This window comes from Schistocerca cancellata, chromosome 5, assembly GCF_023864275.1.
Source record: "Schistocerca cancellata isolate TAMUIC-IGC-003103 chromosome 5, iqSchCanc2.1, whole genome shotgun sequence".
Lineage (NCBI taxonomy): Eukaryota > Metazoa > Arthropoda > Insecta > Orthoptera > Acrididae > Schistocerca > Schistocerca cancellata.
Window position 1 is genome coordinate 520,280,042 of NC_064630.1, and position 24,734 is coordinate 520,304,775.

Genomic DNA, 24,734 nt, shown 5'->3' on the forward strand with positions numbered 1-24,734 from the left:
GTCATTGTTGTAGTGCGGAAACAAAGTGATTTATCACACATCCAAAAGGGCATGATCTTTGATGTTCAACAAAAGGGTGGAAACATTTTCAAAATGGCTATGTTTGTAAACTGTTCACATTGAACAACAATTGCGGAAATGTGTATGGGCAAATAGATGTGCAACTTTTGAGCAACTGACCATCAAAATGAACCAAGAGGCTACCAACAGTGTCTCCACATCGACCATTCAGTGAATGTTTCTGCATATGGGTCTCCACAGTGATCACCTGGTTCATGCACCAGTGCTCTCAACTGTCTCACAGTGGTCTGCACTGCAAAATACGGTTGTTCAGAATTTCAATAGGTGGTCACATTAATTTAACTGGATGGTGTAATGCTAAATGTGATATAAAATCAACAAAATCTGAGTTTAAGAGGGTAAATAATAAGCATAAAATTGATTGTGTTAGGAAAATGTACAAAATCATGAACTGGATCAATGATTGCAATTCTCATGACAAGAATGAAAAATATAAGATGTCCATTAATAATGTCTTCAGATAAAATAAAGATGTACCAAAAATTGATTTCTTAAAGGATACTTGTATCTCGTAGGGCAAAAGAAGAACTTTCTCACCTAGGAACAGCTATGATGTAGCTACAGTTGTTCATTACTAAGCATACTGCAGAATACTGTGAGAAATAAGTCAGATATCAAAGTAAATCTGTCTGTAAATGAGGATAGTCAGATCTGAGACCAAATAAAGACCACAATGAGCATACAAAGAAGCAAATTTGTTGATAAGTGCAGACAGTTTTATGCATAACTGATTACTGGTAACAGAGGAATGTAGTGTGGCAGAGCTCTTTGACTAGCACTTTGTATTTGTTGTTGAAAAGGTGACAATGACGGCCTTAGGAAAAGCTGTAATGGAATACATGGGACCTTAATTTAGATGTGTATTCATTAATAATGAATATTCCAACAGAAGTAGCAATATCAATTACAGATAAATAAAAAACAATACTTATGATTAAAAAAAACATGGATTCTAATTAATCAGTGTACTTCTTAGTTTAGTGGCATTACACATTATTTATGAAACTAGTCATTAATCACTGTAACGTATCCCAATATGCTGAAGTTAAACTGAGGTATAAGACAGGGAATGAAAAATACCACAAAAATTCCATCCAGTTTCACTTTTTTAAAGTAATGTTTAGAAAACTGTGTGCACATGCAGCTAAAAAGGACTTATTTTATTTCACAGTAAATTATTGCTGATTAGTATCTTCTCTGATGTGCCAAAACCACTTTGTTGCCTTAAGACATAAATATTTTTAACTAAATTGAAATATTGTATAATATTGCAGTGTCATGAGAATTAGTGTGAAACAGTTCAAGTCACATATACAAAATGTGATCAAAAAGTAAAGGGATTTTTTTAAAGTTTGTGGGCTTCATACATACATTTTTTATCTTGTTGGTACACATGTTCTTGAAGTATGTTTGATTTTTCAACTTTTTGACTACGGATTTAGTTTATTATTGATAGTCAAAAAGGTTGTATGTGTTTTGAAGCACCCAATTAATTTTTACTTTAGAAAAACATGGATCAGATTAAAGTGTGCCACCACATTCAAAAGCTTGACTCTGGCTTTTGGTGACTATACTAAGAGTAAGAAAAGAATTTACAAGTGGTATAAACAATGGAAAGAGGGTCGAGAAGACATTGAAGATGATGACCACCCTAGATGCCCTAGCATGTCAGTTACTGGCAACAATGTTGTTGTTGTTGTCTTCAGTCCTGAGACTGGTCTGATGCAGCTCTCCATGCTACTCTATCCTGTGCAAGCTGCCTCATCACCCAGTACTTACTGCAATCTACATCCTTCTGAATCTGCTTAGTATATTCATCTCTTGGCCTCCCTCTACGATTTTTGCCCACCACACTGCCCTCCAACGCTAAATTTGTGATCCCTTGATGCCTCAGAACATGTCCTACCAACCGGTCCCTTCTTCTTTTGAAGTTGTGCCACAAACTCCTCTTCTCCCCAATTCTATTCGGTACCTCCTCATTAGTTATGTGATCTACCCATCTAATCTTCAGAATTCTTCTGTAGCACCACATTTCGAAAGCTTCTATTCTCTTCTTGTCCAAACTATTTATCATCCATGTTTCACTTCCATACATGGCTACGCTCCACACAAATACTTTCAGAAACGACTTCCTGACACTTAAATCTATACTCGATGTTAACAAACTTCTCTTCTTCAGAAACGCTTTCCTTGCCATTGCCAGTCTACATTTTATATCCTCTCTACTTTGACCATCATCAGTTATTTTGCTCCCCAAATAGCAAAACTCCTTTACTTCGTTAAGTGTCTCATTTCCTAATCTAATTCCCTCAGCATCACCTGACTTAATTCGACTACAGTCCATTATCCTTGTTTTGCTTTTGTTGATGTTCATCTTATATCCTCCTTTCAAGAGACTGTCCATTCTGTTCAACTGCTCTTCCAAGTCCTTTGCTGTCTCTGACAGAATTACAATGTCATCGGTGAACCTCAAAGTTTTTATTTCTTCTCCATGGACTTTAATACCTACTCTAAATTTTTCTTTTGTTTCCTTTACTGCATGCTCAATATACAGATTGAATAACATCAGTGACGGGCTACAACCCTGTCTCACTCCCTTCCCAACCGCTGCTTCCCTTTCATGCCCCTCGACTCTTATAACTGCCATCTGGTTTCTGTACAAATTGTAAATAGTCTTTCGCTCCCTGTATTTTACCCCTGCCACCTTTAGAATTTGAAAGAGAGTATTCCAGTCAACATTGTCAAAAGCTTTCTCTAAGTCTACAAATGCTAGAAACGTAGGTTTGCCTTTCCGTAATCTTTCTTCAAAGATAAGTCGTAAGGTCAGTATTGCCTCACGTGTTCCAGTATTTCTACGGTATCCAAACTGATCTTCCCCGAGGTCGGCTTCTACTAGTTTTTCCATTCGTCTATAAAGAATTCGTGTTAATGTTTTGCAGCTGTGGCTTATTAAACTGATTGTTCGGTAGTTTTCACATCTGTGAGCACCTGCTTTCTATGGGATTGGAATTATTATATTCTTCTTGAAGTCTGAGGGTATTTTGCCTGTTTCATACATCTTGTTCACCAGATGGTAGAGTTTTGTCAGGACTGGCTCTCCCAAGGCCGTCAGTAGTTCCAATGGAATGTTGTCTACCCCGGGGGCCTTGTTTCGACTCAGGTCTTTCAGTGCTCTGTCAAACTCTTCACGCAGTATTGTATCTCCCGTTTCATCTTCATCTACATCGTCTTCCATTTTCCTAATATTGTCCCCAAGTACATCGCCCTTGTATAGACCCTCTATATACTCCTTCCACCTTTCTGCTTTCCCTTCTTTACTTAGAACTGGGTTTCCATCTGAGTTCTTGATGTTCATACAAGTGGTTCTCTTATCTCCAAAGGTCTCTTTAATTTTCCTGTAGGCAGTATCTATCTTACCCATAGTGAGATAAGCCTCTACATCCTTACATTTGTCCTCTAGCCATCCCTGCTTAGCCATTTTGCACTTCCTGTCGATCTCATTTTTGAGACGTTTGTATTCCTTTTTGCCTGCTTCATTTACTGCATTTTTATATTTTCTCCTTTCATCAATTAAATTCAATATTTCTTCTGTCACCCAAGGATTTCTTCTAGCCCTCATCTTTTTACCTACTTGATCCTCTGCTGCCTTCACTACTTCATCCCTCAAAGCTACCCATTCTTCTTCTACTGTATTTCTTTCCCCCATTCCTGTCCGTTGTTCCCTTATGCTCTCCCTGAAACTCTGTACAACCTCTGGTTCTTTCAGTTTATCCAGGTCCCATCTCATAAATTCCCTCCTTTTTGCAGTTTCTTCAGTATTAATCTACAGTTCATAACGAATAGATTGTGGTCAGAGTCCACCTCTGCCCCTGGAAATGTCTTACAATTTAAAACCTGGTTCCTAAATCTCTGTCTTACCATTATATAATCTATCTGATACCTTCTATTGTCTCGAGGATTTTCCATGTATACAACCTTCTTTTATGATTCTTGAAACAAGTGTTAGCTATGATTATGTTATGCTCTGTGCAAAATTCTACTAGACGGCTTCCTCTTTCATTTCTCTCCCCCAATCCATATTCACTTACTATGTTTCCTTCTCTCCCTTTTCCTACTCTCGAATTCAAGTCACCCATGACTATTAAATTTTTGTCTCCCTTCACTACCTGAATAATTTCTTTTATCTCATCATACATTTCATCAATTTCTTCATCATCTTCAGAGCTAGTTGGCATATAAATTTGTACGCTGTAGTAGGAGTGGGCTTCGTGTCTATCTTGGCCACAATAATGCGTTCACTATGCTGTTGCTAGTAGCTTACCCGCACTCATATATTTTTATTCATTATTAAACCTACTCCTGCATTACCCCTGTTTGATTTTGTATTTATAACCCTGTATTCACCTGACCAAAAGTCTTGTTCCTCCTGCCACCGAACTTCACTAATTCCCACTATATCTAACTTCAGCCTATCCATTCCCCTTTTTAAATTTTCTAACCTATCTGCCCGATTAAGGGATCTGACATTCCATGCTCCGATCCATAGAACGCCAGTTTTCTTTCTCCTGATAATGACGTCATCTTGAGTAGTCCCCGCCCGGAGATCCGAATGGGGGACTATTTTACCTCCGGAATATTTTACCCAAGAGGACGCCATCATCATTTAACCATACAATAAAGCTGCATGCCCTCGGAAAAAATTGAGGCTGTAGCTTCCCCTTGCTTTCAGCCGTTCGCATTACCAGCACAGCAGGGCTGTTTTGGTTAGTGCTGCAAGGCCAGATCAATCAATCATCCAGACTGTTGCCCCTGCAACTACTGAAAAGGCTGCTGCCCCTCTTCAGGAACCACACGTTTGTCTGGCCTCTCAACAGATACCCCTCCGTTGTGGTTGCACTTACGTTGCGGCCATCTGTATTGCTGAGGCACGCAAGCCTCCCCACCAACGGCAAGGTCCATGGTTCATGGGGGCATGGCCAACAATGTAGAAGAAGTAAAAAAATGGTTCTGAAAAACTGCTGAATCACCATCAGAGAGGTGATTGACTCATGCCAAGCAATTTTTTGGTGGGTTTTGGCATGGAATGTGTAGCAGAAAACTTTGTACAGAAACTGTTGAATTTTGACCAAAAACAGTATCACATTTCTCAGGAACTGCTGAATGAAGTTGACAATGATCTAGAACTTCTAAAGAGGACTGCAACATGTGACAAAACATGGGTATATAGGTATGATATTGAAAACAAGGCCCACGTCATGCCAAAGGAAACTGCTTGAAAAGCCAAGATGGACATAAGTTCAATTAGTTCATCACATATGAAGGTTCTTCCCACGGTTTTCTTCACGGTTTCTTCTGGGATAGTGCTGCATAATTTCCTGCCTTATGGTCATGTGGTCAGAAGGAATATTACCTGGAAGTTATACACAGATGCACAGTTTTTGTGAAGCAATCCAAAGAAAATGACAAGAATAGTGGCAAAAACTCTCATGAAAATTGCATCTTGATAATGCTCCCATTCACACCTCAATGTTTGTTCATGATCTTTTTGGCAAAAAACGAAAGTGTTATGTTGGCTAAATGGCGGCATTAAATGTGTGAGAGGAGGAAAGCATTTTAATTACCACTGATGCTGAGTTCTGTAGTTCTGTCTATAGTTGGACAGTAGTAATAGTGAATTCTCAGTCATGCTGTCAGAGCAACTTAATAGTTTGGGCCTCCATCATTCACAGCTATGAAGACAAGCAAAAACTAGAAAATTTCAGTCACAATTAATGAAAGTTCACATAATAACTTAGCTGCTCCATATGATGAGATACTCAACTTTGATATTCTTGGGGGTTGTTTCTTCAGAAAGTCCCAGGATTTAGCATTGCTGATGTACTAACTTTTAAATAAAACACAGGGCATATCACATTTCTTCTCTTATATTGTGACTGACCAGTGTGTACATTGGCCATCTGACAACCTCTGAAAGACTCACGCAAACAGCTTCCAAAAGACAATAATGCAGACTGACATTGTGGCTCATGCACCACTTATATAAAACTAAACAATCAAATACATTGTTAAATGTAAGATTTAAAAAATATCAATTAAAAGTCATGATATGATTTTAGTTACTTACATAAAAAAACAGGCCACATATTGCCCTACGTGTTCTGATATTCAGTTTGGAAAAGTTTACTTAATTTAATATAAAATTTCAATGAATTTTACAGTAAAACAATTTAAATTACATTTTAGTTAATTATAATAAATCACTTTGAATAAAATATTATTAATAGTATTTTGATTTGCTCTCAAGTAGAGCTGTGATTTTAAATAATCATAATGAATAAACATAGTACCTTTTTGGAAATAGGAGAGAAGTAAATGTTCAACAATAAGTAGTGCAACATGACTCGACTGTTCATATCACAAAATTTCAAAGTTTTATTATTAACAAATGGCTTATTCCTCTTAGTTGCTAATATAAATCAGATAGCATATTAATGTGAAATTTAATCTGAGATAGTGAACTGATTTGTACTAATTTTTTAAAGGGCAGTTTACTACTGGAACTGGGTATAGACATAACAGTATAAGTCCAGAAAGTTAAAAATCTGAGCTAAAATGACCTCTTCAGTGAGTGTTGACAAGAAGAATGAATTTCAGATAGGGGTGGGAAGGTAGTCCCATTTCATACCTCAGCCACTGAATTCACTGGACATGGCCCCCTGTGACTTCTTTCTATTCTCAAGGCTGAACAGAACCATGAAAGGGTGTCGATTTGCCACCATTGATGAGATAAAAGCAGAATTGCAGAAGTAACTGAATAGCAAAACAAAAAGTTACTTCCAGAAGTTGTTCCAAGGTTGGAAAATCAGTGGCACAAACATTTTATATCTGAGAGGGATTACTTTGATGCAGACAAAGTTGATGTTGATGAATAGAGATCCTTTAAAAAAAATACTGTTAAGTTTTTTCATCACAGCTCATATGTAACAGGGAACAAAAGGCATGAGTAGGAAAGAGTAGTATTCTAATCAATCATTCTTCATCTTACTGGAACTAATTACATGTGTATCCCACAAGGTTCTATGTTAGGTCCTTTACTTTTTCTTGCTTGCTATTAAATTAATGACCTTTCAGTAATAACGCCAGCAGAGGAAAATTTTGTTTTATTTGCATATGATGATAACAGTAAGATTAAAAGCAAATCAAATAGACATTTAGGAAAGCTATTAATGTACTCTATCTGGACATTAGCCAATGTTTTTAGCTACTTTACTGACATTAGATTCTTAAAAAAAACTTAGTATATGCACTTCAGAATATGCAGGAGGTTTCCACCCAGCATAAACATAAAATAGAGTGCAGAGAGATAGAAATAATTGATAATGTTAAAGCCTTGAGATTCAAGTTGACGTAAATGCAACTGGGAGGGTCTCATCACAAAGCTGGTGAAATACCAAAACAAATTTTCATCAAGCAAATGTTGTCAGACAAACTTTGCATACTTTGATTCTATTATGTGATGTAGAATAATATTTTTGGAAAAAAAAGAATTTGTTACCTGACTTGTAGCTGGGGTGGCCAGCTTGCTGCCTTTGTAATTCTGATGCATGGTCCAGAAAAATGCTGAGATGACATTATGCAGGCTACCAGTCTATGCCGAGATGACATTATGCAGGCTACCAGTCTGGCTCTATGTAGCTCTAGGAATGGTGGAAAAAATAGGACTGGGGTGGGCAAGCATGAATAATAGCTGCTCTGCCCTATCAGTATTTATTGTCGACTACTGCCTGTGCCGAGCACTACACCATACCAGCTGTGCACTCAGTGTGGGTCATCCAGTTTATTTAAAACTCACACTACCTCCACTAAATGCTGTTCTATTAGCTGCACCTAGACCTGTTGCTGCTCAGGTCAAAACTAGCTGACCATGACATCCTGAGGGCTGCCTTCAGCCAACTCCTGGATACTGCCAAGGTGTCATAGGTTCATGATATACACCTAGGTGCCTCTCACACCTACTCTGAGCTACTGGCTGGCTGCTACATTCATGCCTAATGGCGTGGTCAGTCTACTCACAGACCTGCTGGTGCTACAGGCCTGACATCTCCAAGGACATGTCTCCTAAGCGACATTCTACCACTCTTGCGTCTGCGAGTGCGTTGAGACAGATGTGTGGTCAGGCAATCTGCTGTGGCTGATACTGCTACCATGAGGCCAACATTCACTGTCAGGATGACATCTGCAGAAGCTATATGAATTCTGCTGAAAAAATTACGTTTTTTATACCAATGCGTTTATCTACACCTGCATCTACATCTACATCATCTGAAGTGCATGGCAGAGGTACATTTCACTGTTCTCGTTATTGGTGTTTCCTCACATCTTCAACATCTATACTCTGAAAACCAACATGAAATGCATGGAAGAGAATATGTCCCATTGTATCAGTTATCAGAGCTTCCTCTGATTCAATTCACATATGAAGCTCAAGAGGAATGGTTCCTAAAACGCCATTGTGTGTGCTGTAACTAATCAAATCTTCTCTTCATGATCCATGTAGGAGTGATACATATTGTGTTTTAATACATTCCCAGATTCATCACACAGTATTAGCTTTACAAACTTTCTAACAGGATAGATTTTCAAGCATCTGCCAGTTCAGTTCTTTCAGCATATTTATGACTCTCACTCATGGGGTCAAAGAGACCTGTGACCATTTGCACTGCCCTTGTTTGTATCCATTCAGTATCCTCTATCTGTCCTATTTGGTATGGATCACACACACTTGAGCATTATTCTAGGATGGGTGACATGAGCATTTTGTATGCAATCTCCTTTTTAGGCTGACTGCATTTCCCCAGTATTCTACTAATGAACGACAGTCTGCCACCTGATGTACCATGACTGATATTATGTGAACATTCCATTTTGTATCCCTACAAATTTTTACACCCAGTTGTTTGTATAAGTTGTACAACACAATTGTGACTCACTGATATTAAGTTGTAGGATACTACATTTTCTTCATTTTGTCATGTGCAAAATTTTAAATTTCTGAGCATTTAAAGCAAGTTGTCAGTCTTTGCATCACTTGGAAATCCTGTTAAGATATGACTGAATATTTCCAGAGCTTCTTTCAGATATATAACATACAAGGGTTGAATGAAAAGTAAAGCCTCCACCTTCGTTAATTGGGTTTGGATGGGAATATTTTAATAAATCAAATGCAGAAATAGTCCTTAGAATGTGATCTTTAATTACCAATATTCACTTTTCCACATAATCACCAACCAATTGGATACATTTCTGCCAAAGATTAACAAGTTTTCTGAAGCTGTCACAGAAGAAGTTAACACTCTGTTTCCACAACCACAGTCTCACAGTTCTCTCAACGTCTTCATCAGAAGCATAATGATTTCCCTACTGATGATCTTTCATTATCGGGAACAGATGGAAGTCAGATGGTGCTAAATCTGGACTGTATGGAGGATCCTGTACGGTGGTGAGTTTTCTTTTCAGGAATCAGCATCTAGTGTACCCATCATGCACAGATCTTCCGATAGCCAAGCAAAGCAATAATGTGACCCACACGTTCTTGTGGAATGCCGATTGTGCTTGCAATTTCTATCTGAGTGATATGGCAATTGTCCTGAATCAATCTTTCAACATTTTGCTTGTGAAACTCGGTGGTTGCTGTCACAGGATGTCCAACTCTTCGTTTGTCACGCAGATCAGGTGTTCCTGCCTCAACATCTTTAAACTTCCTTGCCCAACGATGCACAGTACTCACATCAACACAATCACCATAAACTGCTTTCATTCTCTGATGAATCTCCTTTGGGATGACACCCATAAACTGCTTTCATTCTCTGATGAATCTCTTTTTGGGTGACACATAATGCTGTCAAGAATTCAATGACTGTACATTGCTTATATTGCATTGACCGACCATCTGCGTTCCATATTTTACACTGCAACAACACAACCATTCAATGCTAAGGCTTCCCGTCAACTGAAGCTGTAGAGCAGACTGAAGCTGTAGAGCAGAGGCTACAGAACAAGCCAGTGCCTACCGCATACCAATGCTCCCGACTGTTTATAGAGTTCCAAAGGTGGAGGCATTACTTTTCAGTCAACCCTCATAATAGATAACTGCAGTACCCGCCAAAAGTATGACTGCTGCAAAGGGTGCAGTGGATTATATCCCAGACGGGGCAGCCACATTTTGCCATCGCAGTGTAGGTGCCACTGCACCACACACCATCAGTTGTGGAGATGTGGTCATCCTCCACAGAGCAGGCTACTGCTAGAAAACTAACTGCCTTCAAGCACTACTGGCATGTTGTTGTTGTGTTCTTCAGTCCAAAGACTGGTTTGATGCAGCTCTCCTGCTACTCTATCCTGTGCAAGCCTCTTCATCTGTTTATAACTACTGCAACCTACATCCACCTGAATCTGCTTACTATATTCATCTCTTGGTCTTCCTCTACAATTTTTCCCCACCACACTTCCCTGTAATACTAAACTGGTTATCACTTCATGTCTCAAAATGTATCCTATCAACCGATCCTTTCTATTTAGGTTGTGCCACAAATTTCTTTTCTCCCCATTTCTATTCAGGGCCACCTCATTAGTTATGTGGTCTACCCATCTAATCTCCCGCTTTCTGCTGTAGCATCACATTTCAAAAACTTCTATTCTCTTCTTGTCTAAACTGTGTATTGTCCATGTTTCACTTCCATACATTGCTACACTCCGTACAAATACTTTCAGAGAAGACTTCCTAACACTTAAATTTATAATTGATGTTAATAAATTTCATTTCTTGATAAACACTTTTCTAGCCATTTCCAGCCTACACATTATATCCTCTGTATTTCAGCCATTGTCAGTTACTTTGCTGCTCAAATAACAAAACTCATCTACTACTATAAGTCTCTCCTTTCCTAATCTAATTCCCTCGGCTGCACCTGATTTAATTTGACTACATTCCATTATCACTGTTTTGCTTTTGCTGATTTTCATCTTATCTCCACCTTTCAAAACACTGTTCAACTGCTCATCCAAGTCATTATTCATTTTATTTATTCGTATGGCTCACATGCAGTTTAAAATTAAAGGTATATAACATTAGTAACACTATACATAACAGGAATATGAAAATACAAAACTAGATATGAAACCATATAAATGTCAATATCTAGGTTCCTAATCCATATAATAGCTGTCTCATCAGCTTTCATGAGGTAGCTCCAGCTCCTCTGGTAGAAACAAAAGAAGCATTCATCTCTATAAACTTGGTTGTCTGTTTTGGAGCCCCACAGTCACAAAACGGAGACTCTGTAGCACCCCATTTGTAAAGAGAATCTGTGCATCATGCATGCCCACTGCGAGTTCTGTTCAGTTGACTCACAGTTTCCTGTAGAGTTCTGTGCCAGCAGTAGTACAATTATACTCTCGGAACCACTCTTCAGGATTTTCAATAAGTTGACAGCTTTGGTTCTGAAGGTCTCACACACCAGTATTACTGGCATCTAGCTCTTCTGCTTGCCCTGATGTTGGGTTCCTTGAATGGAGTCTATTTCATTGTAAACTTGGTATGTCTTCCTGTATGAGTAATTCCAGGTTCTCTTGTAGCTTGTGGTATTCCCTAAGCAAGGCCTTGCTTCTGCAGATTGCGGGTGAATAGATGTTGGTCAGCAGAGGAAGCCAATAAATCATTGTTGGTCGGATTGTCCCAGTTATTAAACGCTTAGTGAGGTTCAACTAGACATTGAACAAGTTGGTGTGGCAGCTGTTTTTGCACTGCAGGGCACAATACTCAGGTGCTGAGAAGACCAGCACAATGGATGACATACGTAATGTATCTGCTGAAGCTTCCCATGTCATTCCACACAATTTTTGAATAATATTGTTACAAGTTTTTATCTTGGCAGCAGTATCTTCAATATGTTTTCCATATGAAAGGGTGCACTCAAGGGTGACACCAAGGTGCTTACGGTACATGTTATGCCAAAGAGAATTTCTGATAAGTTTCACTCTGATATCCATATTAGCTTGTTTGTTTGTTAGATGAACCATACATACTTCAGTTTTATTTGCACTGGGTTTAAGTTGCCACTCTCTAAAATAGACACTCATAACGGCTACATCTTCCGTGTGAATTGTCTCCTCTCATCCAAGATCCATGGTTCTACAAGCAAATGGGAAGTTGCAGAACAGAAAATGGCCCAGAGATCACCAGTGTGTGTGTGTGTGTGTGTGTGTGTGTGTGTGTGTGTGTGTGTGTAGTGTGTGAAATGTTATGAAACAATGTGTGTATAGTGTATGCCATGACTGATAGTGAAATGTGAGTGAACAGTGTGGCATTACATTATTTAATAAGTTATTTGTAAAAAAAGTATTGTATACCAGGAGTAAATCTAATGATTGTCTCTAACAAGAAGTCTGTAAATATATGTGTATATGAATTAGCTTATTTTAAATTGATTTAAATTTTTAAATACTTTGACAGGTCATATATCCTTGAAAAATAGATCTATGAACAAATAAAGCTACTACTAATACTACTGCATTACATCATGAATACAACATTTTCTAATGATGTGGAATGTGTCACTTTAACATAAGTTTACACAGTACACTTTTTTTTCTTTGGTTACTACTTCATATCCAAAAATTCATCTATATAGTTGGAGGAGTTGTCATTCAGAAATTCTTTTAATTTGTTTTTAAATGTTGGTTGGCTGTCAGACTTTTAATGCTATTTGGCTGTTGATCAAAGATTTCTGTGGCAGCATAATTCACCCCTTCCTTTGCCAAAGTCAGATTTAGCCCTGAATAGTGAAGATCATTCTTTCTTCTAGTGTTGTAGCTTTGCACTTTGCTATTGTTTTTAAATTGGGATGGGTTATTAATAACAAATTTCATAAGTGAATATATGTACTGCAAAAGTACTGTGAATATACCAAGTTCTTTAAATAAATGTCTGCAAGGTGATCTTGGGTGGGCTCTAGCTATTATACTGATTACACATTTTTGTGAAATGAATACTTTTTCTCTTAATGATGAATTATCCCAAAATTTGATACCATATTAAATCAGTGAATGAAGACAGACATAGTAGGCTAATTTACTGATACGTTTATTACCAAAATATGCAATAGCCCTAATAGCATAAGTAGCTATTTCAGTAGATCATCAATGTGTTTCTTGCAGTTCAGTTTCTCATAAGTGCACACATCCAGAAATTTTGAATATTCCTTAGCAATAGAATCCTGTTCATAGTCTAAATTTATCAATGGGGTTATGTCATTTACTGTACAGAATTGTATATACTGTGCTTTCTCAAAATTTAGTGAGAGTGCATTTGCAGAGAACCACTTAATAATTTTCTGAAAGTCATTATTTACAATTTCCTCAGCTGATTCTTGTTTTTTTGGTATGATTACTGTACATGTATCATCAGCAAAAATAACTAGCTTAGCATCTTCATTAATATAGAGTGGCAAGTCAGAAATACATATTAAGAGCAATAAGGGATGCAAAACTGAACCCTGTGGGGCACCATTTATTTATTTATTTATTCCATGTGATCTGATGGTACAGAGTGTGTTGCAGATGTCGGAAAATATCATTTAACATTGTTAACGTATATTAACATAGGCCTATAGTATCCTAATGTATTATATTGCTCAATGTTTTCAATGTAACACAAACAGCAAGATTACTGTTCTAAGTATTCATTTACAGAGTAAAAGCAGTGACACAACAAATATGACTTCACAGCTTTGCTAAATGTTATGTTGTCTTCGATGGACTTAATATTAGTGGGAAGATTGTTGAACAGTTGGAGGCCCATGTGGAAAGCTCCCTTTTTACACAGTTGAGTGTTTGTACGTATAACATGCAGGTTTGCATTTTTCCTGGTGTTGTGTTCATGTATTTCATTACTTTTTATGACTCTGGGGTCAGTTGGCACTATGTGATTTCTGAAAAATTTTAGAGTCTCAAGAATGTAGAGGCAAGGCAGTGTAACGATTTCCAACTTTCTGAAGATGGGTTTGCAGGAGTCTCTCGGTTTGCTCCCACTCTCTTCTGGGTTCTGAATGTGCTCAGAGCAGTTGGAGAGTTTTCCCAGAATATTACACCATATTTTAGGTGGGCTTGTATGTAAGCGTAGTACGCACTGGTTAATGTTTTAAGGCTAGCACATGTTTTCAGTACACTCAATGCATAACAGCCAGTACAAATCATGGCATTTACCTTTCCTGTATGTGTATTCCATTTCAGGTTATCTTGAACCCACAGACTCAGGAATTTGAAAACAGTGTTGGTATCTATTGACTGGTTATTTACAGTGACAAATATCTGAAAGGAATTTGCATTTTGTGTTGTGTGAAAGTTCATGGAAGCTGTCTTTTTGGTGTTGATAGTTAATCTGTTGAGTTGTTCAGTGGCCAAGTTCACAGCTTTTTGCACAGACTCTGTATTCTCCCCTTTGAGGAGTACAGTTGTGTCATCAGCAAATGTTATTGTTTTGTGTGCATCAACATTCAGGCTCAAGTCATTAATATACAGGAGGAAAAGTAGGGGTCCCAATACTGAGCCCTATGGAACACCTTGCTTTACAGTTTTATTACTTGATAGTATTTTGGTTATTGAGTTGCTTTGTCTGTTAGTATATTTGATGCTGACTCTCTGCATCCAATTGGTTAGGAATGTAGGAATCCAGTTGTTTGCAATTCCTCTGATACCATAGTGTTCTAATTTTTCCAGTAATATTTTGTGGTCTACAGTGTCAAAAGCCTTTGACAGATCCAGAAATATGCCTCTTATGAATTGTTTTCTATCTAACAGTTCTAATAGCATATTTATGCAATCATATACTGCAGTTTCAGTAGATTTGTTGCTTCTGACCCCATGTTGAGCTGAACTTAGTAAATCTTTCTTTCTTTTTTTTTTTTTTTTCTTTTTTTTTCCAATGAAGTCCATCACTTTTTTGTACATTATTTTTTCAAAAACTTTAGAAAATTAGAATGAGATTGAGATAGGCCTGTAGTTATTCATATCTTTATTATCGCCTTTTTTGAAGACAGGCATTACTTTAGAACGTTTCAGAGCTTCAGGGAAGATACCTGCCTGGAAAGAACAGTCACAGAAGTGAGTTAATGGTTCAGCAATTGTGTGTTCACAATTTTTGATTACAGCTGCTGGGATACCATCAATTCCCGCTGAATATGAATTTTTTAACTCTCTGAGGGCCTTTGCAACATCATTTTCAGTGACTTTGGTAATGAAAACTGACTCTTCACATGTGTGATATTTTTGGTTTGCTGGTTGGTAATTTGTGTTAGGATTATTTTGGACCAATTTTTCAGCTATGCTCGTAAAGAAATTGTTGAAAGAGTTCACCACAATTTGGGATTAGATACAGATTCATTGTTGAGTTTGGTTTCTATGTTCGTATGTGAAGCATTCATTTCCCCTCTTTCCCTTTTCATGATATTCCACATTGCTTTTACTTTATTGCTGGTTTTGTCAATGTACTCATCATTCTGCATCCTTTTTCCTTGTCTTATCACTCTTCTTAGGATACATGTGTAGTTTTTATAGTATTCTGTTAGTTGGGGGGAGTCACTACTTTGTTTACATAACATGTGGAGTATTCTTTTATGTTTGCAAGAGATCCAGCTCTTGTTTCTATTATTATTATTATTTATTCTTACTGGTTTTTGTGGAAAGGCCTCTTTAAAGTGGTGGATCAGTTTGTCAAGAAATATGTTGAATTTCATGTTGACACCATTGGCTGTGCACATCTCTGTCCACTTTTCTTTACTAAGGAGGGTATTTAGCTTGTTCAAGTTCTCTCGAGTGAAAAACCTTTTGTAAAGTTTTAGGTGGACTGGGTTTGAGGTATCTTTGCTAACATCGACCTTTAGAATGACAGCTTGGTGGTTGCTGAATCCTGCATTGTATACTCCTAGAGTTGGGTTAAGTTTATTTCCATTTGCAAAAATTTGATCTAGAGCTGTCTTGGATGTGGGTGTTATTCTAGTGGGCTCATTTACAAGGCCATGCAGATTATAAGTTTTGGCAATGTTAATTAATGTTTCCCTGTTTCTGTTGTGGGTGAGAAAGTCTATATTAAAGTCACCACATATAATCACATCCTGTTTCCACTGACTTACTTTGGATAGAAACAAGTCCATTTGTAACAGAAAATCATTAATACTACTGGAGGAGGAACGGTAAATTGCAGCTACTATTAGATTTAGATCTGTAAGCTTTATGGCTGCACATTCAAAGATCTTGTCTGTTCCTATTTTCTTTAGGGTAGGAAGTGGGCTATATTCAATGTGTTGTTTGATGAAGATGGCAACCCCACCATGTCCATCATTTGATCTGGAGTAGTGTTCGCACAATTTGAAGTTTGGTAGTGAGATTAACTTAACTACATCAGTGCAGAGCCAGTGCTCTGCTAGGCATACTACTGAGATATCACTGAGTTCACTGGTCAGCAAAATGCTAAAGTCATCAGTTTTGTTGCTCAATGATTGGACATTGTGATAATAGATTTTCAGGTCTGAGTGGGGTTTAGTCAGGGGGCTCGAAGTCATATTTACTGTGTCACTGACCTTTAGTTTAAAATGTGCTGTATTTCAGGTATGTTGACTTCTGAGCAGTTGTGCTGGTTCTGTTGGTCATCCTTGGCAGCCAACTCATCTTCCAGGTGGGCCTGAAAAGTATCCACATGCACTTCGCACTGCCGAGGCATCACATTGATGTTTTGGAGGGATGTCTCAATAATGTTCACCATCACATTATTGATCCTTTCAGGTTCCTGACCTTTTTGAGGGGTCAGGGGATTTGTGTTTCGTCTCTGTGACTTCGTGACCCATTTGTCTAGTGTAGTTTGCACAGTATGGTCACTGTTACTCTTTTTATTTCCCATCTTGTTTGTCTTCATCCAATTGCTTATTAGCGTATGTTTATGGTTTCTGACTTTTGGTTTCTTATTGTCTTCCATAGTTGTCAGGAAGGCCATTCTATTGCAGATAGTCTCCTTGCCACATTTGTTTAGGTGTAAGCCATGTGTTGTGAAGTGGTTTCTGGCTAGTCCCTCTATTTCAAAGTTCACAGCAATTCTTTTTTTGTTTGCATGTTTTACTAAATTCAGAGCCTGTATCAGGTGGAAGTTTGCAGTATTAATTTTACTATTTAAATTTTGAACATCATATCTCCTGGGTATAGGATGGATAATGATATTCATTTTGTGACTTAGAATGAGTAGTGGTTCCACGGGTTCTACCACATGTTTCAACATTAGATCGAGGGGTTTGTCTATGTTGTTAGAACTCCCTATTACAATCAAAGTATCACGTGTACTGAAGCTTCTTGTCAAATTTTCTGCATTTTTTATCACCTCTTTTAGTGGGGTGCCAGGTTTTACTATGCTTTTTACCTGTTATGAGGTCCCTAGTTTGTCTTGCAGTATTTGAGCACAGTGTCTTCCATGACTGTCACTTAATATTAGTACTTTCATTTTTTCCGAGATTTTCTTGCTATGTAACGTTCTGGAATTTCATTCCTGATACCTCCTCTGGTAAAGGACTCTGCTGATTTTGCAGACTGTCTGTACTGTTAACTTCAACCTTTAACATTATTCCTGTTAAATATGAATTAAACCATTTGAACCGTGCTACTCATACCACAATACTTAAGCTTATCTAGAAGAATTTCAGGAACGCATAGTCAAAAGCCTTTGAGAGATCATAAAATATCTGAATGGGCGACGTTTTGTTATTAACCCTTTCAGCACATCTGACCTTGCGTCACACAAAATGTATTTGAAAAATGTAATCTCAATTGTTACATTGTGAAATTGAAGCCCAGCAAAACTGTATAATGGAATGAGGCTTCAAGTTCCTTCTCTCCAACAAAACAACATAAAGCAGAAATTATGATGAGAAATGGCATAGGCAAGTGAGTTTTTATATCCTGAATCATGCAGATTCCTAATGATTTGCCATTTTGCTTTATAAACATACACAATAGCTGGTGAGCTTATGTCATGCCAGCACCATAAACAAAGCACAAGGCTAGACGCTGCATGTTGTGGGTGTGGACCTTAGTGTTAGTTCTTTTCACATTGTGAGCACTACATAGCTCTCTTCTGTGTTAGTGAAGCAGACAAACTCTTTGTTCATGCAATTAATCATACTACTTCAAACATTGTACACAAAGGAGCTTTGTAAGTCAAAAATAAATTTCACATTTACAAAGTTTCATGCACGTAATTTATCACACATTTATAACAATACTTACTGATTTCAGTCTTGTTATTTGCCCTTATAATTATGTTACTAATATGCAATATATTTTGCATTTTATTTCAGAATCATATTGTGTATAAATTGTATTAATATTTCAAACATGGCATCCTGTCTAATAGACTATGTACGAACTACATAGTAAATCATGATTTATGGGATCAATAAAGAAATTCACTAAGTTTGCAAACAACCATTCAAAGAGCTAAGGATTTTAACCACTGATATATAAATATTTTCTAATTAATTTCTTGTAAATAATTAATCACTGTTAGAAGGACACATTTTGAGTCCACTATTAAATTGTGTTTATTTATTGCAAATACTTATGTGTAAATGAATGATATGTACTCCTATTGAAAATTATTCATTAATATCTTGACAGCTGAAATATCTATCTCATTTAATATAGGAGGAAGGACCCAATAGTAACAAGAAATTTTCTCTAGCAGTTGACAGAACACTTGTTTTGATTTCTCCCACTGCCTTCACTAGACATGATTTTGTAACAGTTGTCTAAGCAGTGTTGGTGTGGGAATACTATTGTACTCAGTTTGATTGTGTCTGTAAGCACTGTTACATGTGTTAAGTGAGTTTTCAATGGCAGACATTAAATATCAATGTGCTAACATCAGGTTCTGTTCCCTGTTAGAGAGCCTGCAGCAGAACCTGTCACAATGCTTTGGATACCTTATGTGGTGGAAGCTTTGAGCTACACAAGGGTTTATTACTGGTTTTCCCATTTTAAAAGTGGCCAAATGTCAAGTGAAAGTGAATCACAACAGGGATGTCCCTCAACTTCCAGAAAAACAGGGAAACATTGAAAAAAAGTCCATGTTATGGTAATGTTTGATCATCATAAAATAATTGATGAGTTGATGGACATGACTGGAATATCCTGGAGTTCATCAATGAACTTTGACTGAAGATGAAATTTTGTTGCAGCAAAATTTGTTCTGTGCATGCTTTCTGTTGACCAGAGAGTGAATCATTAGTGTATGTTCCAGGAATGGTAAGAACAGTCAGAAACTGACCCAAACTTTTATGCAAAAATCATCACATTCAATGAATCAAGGTGTTATGGATACAATACAGAAACCACGGAACAATGCAACCACTGAAAGACCCCTTCTTCACCAATTACAAAGAAATCATGGAAGGTGAGATCCCATGTGTAGAAAATGGTGGTTTGTTTTTTCCACATCACAGGGATTGGCCACCATGAATTTGCTTCCCAGGGTTCCACAGTTAACCAGCATAACTACCTTCCAAGTGTTAAATGATAATGTGAAGCAGTGAGAAAAGAAGACATACATTTTTGCAGTCAGGAGACTAGTTTTGTCAGCACAACAAAGCAGCTGTGCACACAGCATGACAGGCAGATTTTGGCCAAAAACCAAATGACAGTGGTTTCTCACACAACCCATTCACTGGATCTGGCACACTGTGAATTTTGTTATATCCCCCCCCCCCCCCCCCCCCCCCCCCCCAAAAAAAAAAAAAAACCAGCAAGGAAGTGTTTTCAAGATGTAGAAGAAGAGAAGAAAAGAAAATCACTGGAGATACTAAACAATACTAAACAGCCTTACTTCAGATGAGTTTAAAAACTTTTTGCACAAATGGAAAATACACTCCTGGAAATTGAAATAAGAACACCGTGAATTCATTGTCCCAGGAAGGGGAAACTTTATTGACACATTCCTGGGGTCAGATACATCACATGATCACACTAACAGAACCACAGGCACATAGACACAGGCAACAGAGCATGCACAATGTCGGCACTAGTACAGTGTATATCCACCTTTCGCAGCAATGCAGGCTGCTATTCTCCCATGGAGACGATCGTAGAGATGCTGGATGTAGTCCTGTGGAACGGCTTGCCATGCCATTTCCACCTGGTGCCTCAGTTGGACCAGCGTTCGTGCTGGACGTGCAGACCGCGTGAGACGACGCTTCATCCAGTCCCAAACATGCTCAATGGGGGACAGATCCGGAGATCTTGCTGTCCAGGGTAGTTGAGTTACACCTTCTAGAGCACGTTGGGTGGCACGGGATACATGCGGACGTGCATTGTCCTGTTGGAACAGCAAGTTCCCTTGCCGGTCTAGGAATGGTAGAATGATGGGTTCGATGACGGTTTGGATGTACCGTGCACTATTCAGTGTCCCCTCGACGATCACCAGTGGTGTACGGCCAGTGTAGGAGATCGCTCCCCACACCATAATGCCGGGTGTTGGCCCTGTGTGCCTCGGTCATATGCAGTCCTGATTGTGGCGCTCACCTGCACGGTGCCAAACACGCATACGACCATCATTGGCACCAAGGCAGAAGCGACTCTCATCGCTGAAGACGACGCGTCTCCATTCGTCCCTCCATTCACGCCTGTCGCGACACCACTGGAGGCGGGCTGCACGATGTTGGGGCGTGAGCGGAAGACGGCCTAACGGTGTGCAGGACCGTAGCCCAGCTTCATGGAGACGGTTGCGAATGGTCCTCGCCGATACCCCAGGAGCAACAGTGTCCCTAATTTGCTGGGAAGTGGCAGTGCGGTCCCCTACGGCACTGCGTAGGATCCTACGGTCTTGGCGTGCATCCGTGCGTCTCTGTGGTCCGGTCCCAGGTCGACGGGCACGTGCACCTTCCACCGACCACTGGCAACAACATCGATGTACTGTGGAGACCTCACGCCCCACGTGTTGAGCAATTCGGCGGTACATCCACCCGGCTTCCCGCATGCCCACTATACGCCCTCGCTCAAAGTCCTTCAACTGCACATACGGTTCACGTCCACGCTGTCGCAGCATGCTACCAGTGTTAAAGACTGCGATGGAGCTCCGTATGCCACGGCAAACTGGCTGACACTGACGGCAGCGGTGCACAAATGCTGCGCAGCTAGCACCATTCGACGGCCAACACCGCGGTTCCTGGTGTGTCCGCTGTGCCGTGCGTGTGATCATTGCTTGTACAGCCCTCTCGCAGTGTCCGGAGCAAGTATGGTGGGTCTGACACACCGGTGTCAATGTGTTCTTTTTTCCATTTCCAGGAGTGTAGTTGAGACAAGTGTATTATGCTCAGAAGACATAATTTTCAAGGTGTTTCAGGTTTCAAAATGTTCCATCAAGTACATGTTTTATTGTAATAAGATTCTCGTTATTTTTGGGTCCCCCTTTGTATCATTCAGTTTAGACAGTGAACATGTAACTACTTAACTAATGAGCTGCCTGAGTGTTTTCATGCAGCAGTAGCTTATTTTCCAGAACCATTACTTTAAATACCAATGACTATTGCATGTACACCTAACTAATCTCTGATCTTAAAACGCAGAGTGTGGCACAAATGACAATACGTTTCTACAACGAGATGCGGCGGTATTATTACACAACTCCAAGTAGCTACTTGGAACTCTTGAAGCTGTACTTGACTATGCTGCAGAATAAGACAGACCAGTTACAAAAGAAACATGACCGTATTGCTAATGGCCTACGGGTAAGATGTAAATAAAGCAACCAGTACAATAAGTTAATATACTTTAAGAACTGGTAAAGTGTATTTGCTTAAATACATAAAAATCAGAACAATTTTGTGTAAGAAGATATTTTAATGTAAAACTTATAAATTGACATGTAACAGTTATATCTTTAAAGTATGCAATAATAAGTCAACTCTAGAGTTATATGAGACTTTCTGTATTATCTATACATGCAGTTTGTGGATGGCACTTTGCAGAAAAACCAGTAGATCTGACTATCCAAGTTGTGAGTTTAATGAAATAAGGAGTCACGAGTCAAAGTTGCCATGTACTTGATATGAACAGCTATAAATGTTACTTAAGCAAATCCAAGGAACCCAGGCAGGTTTATAAATAGCAAAATAATAATAAGGGCTTAGGTCCACCCCAAAACCTGACATGTGAAACCATCTGCCTTCTGACTGCAGCAACCCTATAGTTTTCTGTACTTGTCTTCCCATTTTGGCTTGGTGCAGTGTTCCCACAGAGTGAACCAACACCACCAAACTATTGCCCATTATCTACCATCTTGCATTCAAGAAACTGCTCATTTCCTTCACTGCCTCTCCACAGTTCCTGTTCCATTACCACCAGACACCTTCTTGGTCACTGTGAATGCCCCTTACTTATGCACCAACATCCTCCATGCCCCTGGCCTTGAGGCCATGGAACACTACCTGCCCCAATATCTTCCTGATATCTAACCATCCAAACCAACAACATTTTGACCTGCAATTTCACTCCTGAAATCCAAATCTGTGAACAAATCCTTCTTGCTGCCAGGGTACTTGCCTGACAACATTCTATGCCAACTTGTTTATGAGGCATCTGGAGGAATCCATCCTATCCAGTCAAAACCAAACCACCTTGCCTGGTTCAGATTCATTGACAACATTTTTGTGGTCTGGAGTCCTGGCAAGGAAAATCTTTGCTCCTTCCTCCTTAGCCTCAACATATGCTCTCAGATATTCACTTCAGCCAGTGAACCACCTGCATGGATGTCAATGCCCCCTCCCGGATGATCCCACAAGTTCTTCCATTCATCTTAAGTGCACCATCCACTAACGGTACCTCCCCTTTGACAGTTGTCACCCATTCCATATCAAAAAGTCTTTTCCTTACAGCCTTGCCAACTGTGGATGCTGCATCTGCAGTGGAAACAGATGTCAAAATATATGGTAACCTTATCAGAGCATTTTCTGTGCACATGACAAGTAACACACTGTCTAATTGCATGAATGGCAACAGCCAAAAATTGACAGACTGTGAACTATCCAGCTGCCGAACATGTTGCAACAGCTGCTTCCCTACGCAAGCCCTTGGTGTGGATACTCCCTTTCAGCACTGGTCTCTCTTAAGTATGCAGGTGGGAAATGTCTCTTCTGTGCTCTCTCAATTCCTCTGGCCTAAACTTCTGTTAACTTGTTTTCCACTGCCTCACATTACCTTTCTTTCTCCCTTCTGTCCACACCACTCTTTCCCCATCCAAATTGTGTACTGCTTTCTTCCACTCCCCCCCCCCTCCTCTCTCTCCTTCCCTCCTTCCCCCCTTTTCTCTCTCTCTCTCTCTCTCTCTCTCTCTCTCTCTCTTTCTCTTTCTCTCTCTTTCTCTCTCTCTCTCTCTCTCTCTCTCTATCTATCTATCTATCTCCCCTTTTCACTCCTCTCCCTTTCTCTCCCCTTTCCCTGCCTCCCTCTTCATCTCCACATTCCCCTCCATTACCCCTAGTCCCTTCCCCCTACCTCTTCCACCCCCATTGCTTCCTCCCCTCTCCATCTTCCACCTTCCTTTGCTTTCCCCCATCTCCCTCTCTCCTTCCCTCTTTCCATATCTGTTCTATGCTCTATCCTATGTACTATTTCTGTCTTGTGCAGCTACAGAATCAATCTGTCAAAAGACCTGCTTCTTTCTCATGAATAGTACCTTGTGGAGAATAATTGAAAGAAATTCGAAAGTACTCATATCCTGAATGAACTTTAGCTGTCATTAATATCAACAGACCTTCAATATTCAATACATTATTAGGTTAACATTTGTAAATTTACATACATCCTTTTCCTTTTACTGCTATTGTGCGTGGAGATTGGTATGACAATACTGGTTCTGTTTTGCCCCTCGGCTCATGCAAATTCTTCTTGTATGCTTCGATCCTCTTGATGCAGGATTCTCAGCACGAGCGAAATGATGAACAGAATATGAATGAATGGATAAACTTTGTTTTCCTAATAACTTTCTATAACACTTCTTTAATGTATGGTTGGAATACACATTCCCCTTAACAATATTAACACAGCAGAACTCATGATACATCTGCCCGCTATCACATATAGGTGAAGATTCATCAATTAATATTTGTTTTGTTTTATGCCAATATTATCTATGGTACAAAATTATTATTATTTATAAAATATGATTCTTTACACTCATTACCCCCTTCTTGCATCCTCTCCTACTGCCTGCCTACCTCCTTCAGCCCAAGCAACTGCTTTAAAATAATCAGTCTTGTCATGGTCATGGGAGTGTGTGTTTGGATGACTGTGTTCTAGTGTGTGTGTGAATGTGTGTACTTCTACTATGAAACAGCAAATTCTATACTGTAGGTGAGTGGATGCCTTTCCCTTGTTTTACATACAGAACTAAAGTGTATGACAATCATTTTCACACAAGTGGTGAACTACCTGCTCATCATTGCATAGTTATGTTTAAGGAGCTAAGAAAGTCTTTTGCTATGCCTTCTGATATGTTTCCCATAATCCCTGTGAGCAGTTATGACGTCTGCACTGTGAGCTTGTGTCTTATCACTATCTGCATT

At 39.0% G+C, this 24,734-nt stretch overlaps 1 protein-coding gene across 1 annotated transcript in view; it reads left to right on the forward strand.

Annotated features, from left to right (window-relative positions):
* LOC126188640 (dynein axonemal heavy chain 6) overlaps positions 1-24,734 on the forward strand; it is a 1,044,937-nt gene that overhangs the window by 627,851 nt on the left and 392,352 nt on the right. The window contains exon 85 of the mRNA XM_049930241.1: positions 21,738-21,899. Within this exon, the coding sequence (XP_049786198.1) occupies positions 21,738-21,899 (162 nt within the window). The remainder of the gene's footprint in view (positions 1-21,737; positions 21,900-24,734) is intronic.